Genomic DNA, 5,531 nt, shown 5'->3' with positions numbered 1-5,531 from the left:
CCACATTCCCCCAGCATCCCAAATCCCTCCCCCCTGCCAGTGCCTGCCTGCCCTGGGATTTTGGAGGCAGCACAAAGGGGGTGTCTGTGCACAGCCCCCCCTTCCCCCCCAGGGGCATTTCCCTCTGCCTTTCCCTCAGCCTGGGAAGCTGGAAGTGCCCAAATACCCTTTCCAAAGGAAAAGTGGGGTGTGAAACACCAGCCTGGGGCTTTTCCCTGGGATCCTGGGGAGGGGAGAGGATGATTAACAAGGAGGTTTGGATCCCTTGGGGGCTGAGCTTCCTTACCAGCCCCAAGGGAGCAGCTTTCCTGGGGCACAGTTGGGATCTTGGAGGTGTAATTAGCACAGAGAGACAAGGGTTTTAAATTCAGATCCTGGCAGAGGAGAGGGAGTGATTTGTTATAATAAAACCAAATCAACAGGAGCCCATCAAATAATAAAAAAAAAAGGAAGGATGCTCTAGTTTGGGCAGAAAATCTGAATTTTAAGGGGGTTTTTTCCTTCTCAAATGAATCCAGATTTTGATATTCCCCCCCCATTGGAAATCTTACTCTTTTTTGTTGTTGTTTTGTTCTTTTTAAGCAGAGCTCAGCAGCTGAGCTGCAGTTCAGGCTGGTGTGGAGATGGTTGGGAGGCAGCTGTGGTGGATCCCAGCCAAACCTGCCCTTGGAAACCTGCTTGTTTTCCACATGGGGCCTGGCAGGAAGGGAGGGAATTGGGAAGGAAGGGGAAGGGAGGGATCCCCACTGAGCTCCTGCTCCCTGGCTTGGAGGTTCCTTGCTTCTCTGGAGGGTTGGGGGTGGTGGTGGGGGGGAGCTGGATGGTTTTTGAAGTGGTGCCCAAGGTGGGCTTTTGTTTTCCAGATTCATGCCTTGATCACAGGCCCCTTTGACACGCCTTATGAGGGGGGTTTCTTCTTGTTCCTGTTTCGCTGTCCTCCAGATTATCCCATCCACCCTCCCAGGGTCAAACTGATGACAACAGGGAATAACACAGTGAGGTTTAACCCCAACTTCTACCGCAATGGGAAGGTCTGCCTGAGTATCCTGGGGTAAGGAGGGGCCCTGGGGCTGCTTGGCTGGGGAGGCAGGAGGTGGCTGCCAAGCTGGGGGGCTGCTTCACGTGGCCTTCTCCACACCTGGTGCCCTCACCTGGCCCCAGGCACCTGCTCTGGATGCACTTTGATCACAGAATCTCATGGGAAATGGCTCCAAGAGGAGGTGGCAGCCCAGAAACCACCTGTGTCCTGGGCTGTGTCACCAGCAGGGCCAGGGAGGTGACTCTCCTCAGGGTTGTGTCACCAGTGGTGGCCTCGGGTCTTGAAAACCAGATTTCAGTTCTGCAGAGGAGCTGGGGTTGGCTGGAGGCACTGCTGGGTGGACTGGGGCTGCCCCAGGCTGCTGGAGGGGGTCTTAGCTTGAGCTTTAAGGTGCCCTGGGAAGTGCTGAGGGATGTTCCTTCTCAGCTCATGGGGATGCCCTGGGTGAGTTAGCAATGAAGTTCACCAGCCCCTCTTGTCTTGCTCAAGTTCTCATTTGGTTGAGAAAATGCAGGACTTTGACCCTGACAGCTCCCTCAGTGCCCAATGCTCTCTGCAGCAGCTGCTTCTCCTGCCTGTGAGGTGTGGGTGGGGTGTCCCAAGCTCCATGAGCTTTGGTAGCTGGAGGGTTGGTGCTGACTGGGCTAGTCCTGCCTTGTTAACTGGTGCTTTTCTGTTTTAATGCCTCAGCACCTGGACTGGGCCAGCATGGAGCCCAGCACAGAGTATCTCTTCAGTCCTCATCTCCATCCAGTCTCTGATGACTGAGAACCCTTATCACAACGAGCCAGGCTTTGAGCAGGTGAGAGCTTGGGGGTGGATCATCTCTGGTTCTGCAGCTGTTGGTCTCTCCTGGAGCAAGTCCAGAATCCACGGAGATGCTGGGAGGGCTGGAGCAGCTCTGGGACAGGCTGGGAGAGTTAAGGTGTTCAGCCTGGAGAAGAGAAGGCTCCAGGGAGACCTTAGAGCACCTTCCAGTGCCTGAAGGGGCTCCAGGAAAGCTGGGGAGGGGCTTGGGACAAGGGCAGGGAGGGAGAGGACAAGGGGGGGATGGATGAAAACTGGAGGAGGGAGATTGAGGTGAGACACGATGAGGAAATTCTTGGGTGTGAGGGTGGTGAGAGCCTGGCCCAGGTTGCCCAGGGAAGCTGTGGCTGCCCCATCCCTGGCAGTGTTGAAGGGCAGGTTGGATGGGGCTTGGAGCAGCCTGGGCTGGTGGGAGGTGTCCCTGCCCATGCAGGGGGTTGGAACTGGGTGATCTTGAAGGTCCCTTCCAACCCAAACCAGTCTGTGATTCTTCCCTCCACCCCTTGCTCCTGGTGGCAAATCCCATTCTGGAAATGGTAACAAAAGCAGGTTATGTCCCTTGGCTCTTTCCCAGCTGCTTCTGGTCAGAGCTGGAGGGGCAGTTCCAGGCAGCTCTGATCAGAGACTCACACACGTGTAGGGGAACAGAAGAACAAGAGGCTCTTGAGAAGCTGCAGGGGAGATGGGGCAGCTCTGCATTCCTCTGCTACCTGACTCCTGGAATGGCTTCCTTGGGACATATGGTCACACAGGAACCAAACTGCTCAGGTTCTGATCTCCAGCAGCCTGTGGAGAGGCAGGTTTCTGTGCTGCCCTCTCTCCATCCTGTGTGAGTCTGAGGCTCTGGAGACCTGGACGATCTCACCAGCTTTTCACCTGCAGCATAAATGAGCTGAGCAGACCCAGGACAGACACAGCCCTGGTGGGACTGGGCACCAGGGAAATTCCTCGGGCCCTTTGCAGTTTTGTGGACTCAACTGGCCCAAATTCTCTCTCCAGGAGAGGCACCCAGGGGACAGCAAGAACTATAACGAGTGCATTCGGCACGAGACCATCCGGGTGGCAGTGTGTGACATGTTGGAGGGCAAGTGTCCCTGTCCTGAGCCACTAAGGTATGGAAAGGAGGGAACAGCAGAAAGTGGGGGTGGGGAAGGGGAATAAACTCGGGCTGCCCTTCCTGAAATCCTGAGGGTTGCTTCAGGGAAGGTCTTTTGAGCTCTCCCTGGGGTGGGTCATTTCCCTGGGAGAGGGGGTGGCTGCATCTGCGTGGTGCTCAGGAGCTGGGCCTGGGCTGACAAGGGCTGTGTTGATGTGCACAGGGGCTGCAGCCTCTGATTCTGCTGGGGAATAAATGGGCTTTGTCTGGTGGGGAAAAAAACAAGCCCAGATGGGAGGGGAGGGAAGGGGGCAGCTGTGGTGGAAAGACGTGCAGGATCCCAGCTGCAGTGGTGCTGGGGCTCATCCTGCTCCAGGTCCTGCTGGTTGTGTGGGAGATGGTCCACAGCAGTGAGATGAGCTGGAGTAGAGTGGGCTGAGGTGGCCCTGTCACTGGTGTGACACTGGTTTGGTGCTGACTGGTTCCTCTCTCCTTGTGTTCAGGGGCGTGATGGAAAAATCCTTCATGGAATACTATGACTTCTATGAAGGGGTGTGTAAAGAGAGGCTGTATCTCCAGGGACAGACAATGCAGGTGGGTGGCAGAGCCTTTTCTTGCTTAGGACACACTCCTTAGCTGAGGGTGCCTGCTGAGTGACAGGCAACAATGTGCAGCTCACAGGGGGACGTGGGGTGGGTCTGGAGCATTTCTGGGAGCTGCATGTTCCATGAAACTGAGGCCTGAGGTGTTTCTGTGGATAAACCTCTGCCTTCCCCAAGCTCAGAGTGTGTTTTCAAGGCTGGTAAGACTTCTCAGAGCTGCTCTCCAGGCAAGGAGGTGCTTCTTCCAGCAGTGGAACCAACATGTTTTGCTTTCATGTGGATTTGATGCTTGGCAGGGGTGGCACGTGCTGCTTACCCACCTCTGGTGGCACCTAAACTCCACTGCAGCACTTCCCTGTTGGGTCACTGCTGGAGTTTCTCTCTTTCTGAGCCTCCTTTGCTCATCCAGCAGGTAGGAACTTTTCTCTGAGGCTCCTTGTCCTGTCAGAGGAGGTCACAAGGGCCTGACTGAGCCAGAAGTTGCTGGAGGAGGAAAGGGTGTGGGAAGAGTGTCAGGATGCCAGACACATCTAGACAGGAGCTGGTTTCTGCAGGAGAGCAGACTTTAAAAGAATAGATTACCAGCCTGTTTGCATATCAACAGATGTGTCTTCCTCCCTCACCAGCCACCTCTTCTCTGACTCATTGAGAAATTCCACTGCTAAGGAAAGCTGGAGGTGGCTGATTTAATGCTCTGGTGTCTCTGAGCCCTCTTTTCCCATCAGGGCCTTCCCTGGCTGTGTCTTTCATCCACTGAGCAGGAGAAGTTGATGTTGGGAGTGAGGAATTCCCCTAGGGAAGGTCTGTGTGTGCAGAGCCCTGAGCTGCAGGCTGTGGTGAAGTTTGGTGACACGAGAGGAGTGTCAGGTCTGGCCTCCTCTAGTTTCCTCCTCAAGGAACCAGGGCTCAGTTGCTTTCCTCGTGGGTTTGTGACCTGGGAGTGTGTTGTGCCCAGTCCCCAGAGGCAGGAGCTGGTTTGGTTTCTGCTCACTTGTAAATAGAGGTGCAGGAGGCCTGAGCACAACCTGCTGGAGACACAGCAACGTTGGCTCCTCTGCCCTGGATTGAAACTCCAGTCACTCAGTGCCTGCCAGATGTGTTGTCTCCTTAACTCTGGGGCCACATGTAGCAAAGATTCCCACCAGATGGGACAGTGTAAGCTCCACCACCACCTTGTACAGCCCTGACAATGTGTCCCCCACCTGGTTTGGGGATAAAAGCAGCACTGGAACAGGTTGCCCAGGGAAGCTGTGGCTGCCCCATCCCTGGCAGTGTTGAAGGGCAGGTTGGATGGGGCTTGGAGCAGCCTGGGCTGGTGGGAGGTGTCCCTGCCCATGCAGGGGGTTGGATCTAGGTGATCTTAACCATTCTATGATGATGTCTGGTTTTCTTCCAGGATCCTTTTGGTGAAAAACGAGGCCACTTTGACTACCAGTCCCTCCTGATGCGTTTGCAGGGAATCAGGCAGAAGGTGCAGGAGAAACACCAGCAGGAGAGCACAGAAATAGACTCTGAGAGCAGCTCCTCTGAGACAGAGACAGACACTCAGGGTTGCTCTAAAGCTTAGAGCTGTGTTCCCAGTGGAGAGGCCAAGCCATGGGGATGTTCTGTCTTCACACCCTAGAGAACCCCTGACAGACTGGACAACCAAACCAATGCCAGAGTGGAGAAAACTCCAGGATATCTTGTGTCTCCTTGGACTGCTCTGGTGGATAAAGCTGAACGAGAAGACTTCATGCTAGACAAAGCCAAGCTTGTGACAGGCTACTCTTAAAAGGTACTTAACTATCCTAGGAAGCTGGAGCATGTGGCATCAGGTGATTCTTTTTTTTTTAAACACCCACACTGGTTGGTTTTGGGTTTTTTGTTTGGGTTTTTTTTTTCCTCCTTTTCTCCATTTGATTAAAGAATAAGATCTAGACTGAGCATCCTCTTGACAGCTTTTCTGTTCCCAGCCAGTGAGCCCTTCCCTGGGGCTCTGCTGAAC

The 5,531-nt window shown here is 54.5% G+C and overlaps 1 protein-coding gene across 1 annotated transcript in view; it reads left to right on the top strand.

The window, feature by feature from the left end:
* Positions 1–5,216, top strand: part of UBE2Z (ubiquitin-conjugating enzyme E2Z) — a 6,100-nt gene extending 884 nt beyond the window's left edge. The window contains exons 2-6 of the mRNA XM_010008564.1: positions 864–1,051; positions 1,730–1,841; positions 2,846–2,958; positions 3,446–3,536; positions 4,941–5,216. Coding sequence (XP_010006866.1) covers positions 864–1,051; positions 1,730–1,841; positions 2,846–2,958; positions 3,446–3,536; positions 4,941–5,111 — 675 coding nt within the window. The 3' untranslated portion in view covers positions 5,112–5,216. The remainder of the gene's footprint in view (positions 1–863; positions 1,052–1,729; positions 1,842–2,845; positions 2,959–3,445; positions 3,537–4,940) is intronic.
* The last annotated feature ends 315 nt before the right edge of the window (positions 5,217–5,531 follow it).

This window comes from Chaetura pelagica, unplaced genomic scaffold (assembly GCF_000747805.2).
Source record: "Chaetura pelagica isolate M959 unplaced genomic scaffold, ChaPel_1.0 scaffold462, whole genome shotgun sequence".
In the NCBI taxonomy this organism is placed as follows: domain Eukaryota; kingdom Metazoa; phylum Chordata; class Aves; order Apodiformes; family Apodidae; genus Chaetura; species Chaetura pelagica.
The sequence above is the reverse complement of the archived record's forward strand: the minus strand, read 5'-3'. Positions and strand labels throughout refer to the sequence as shown.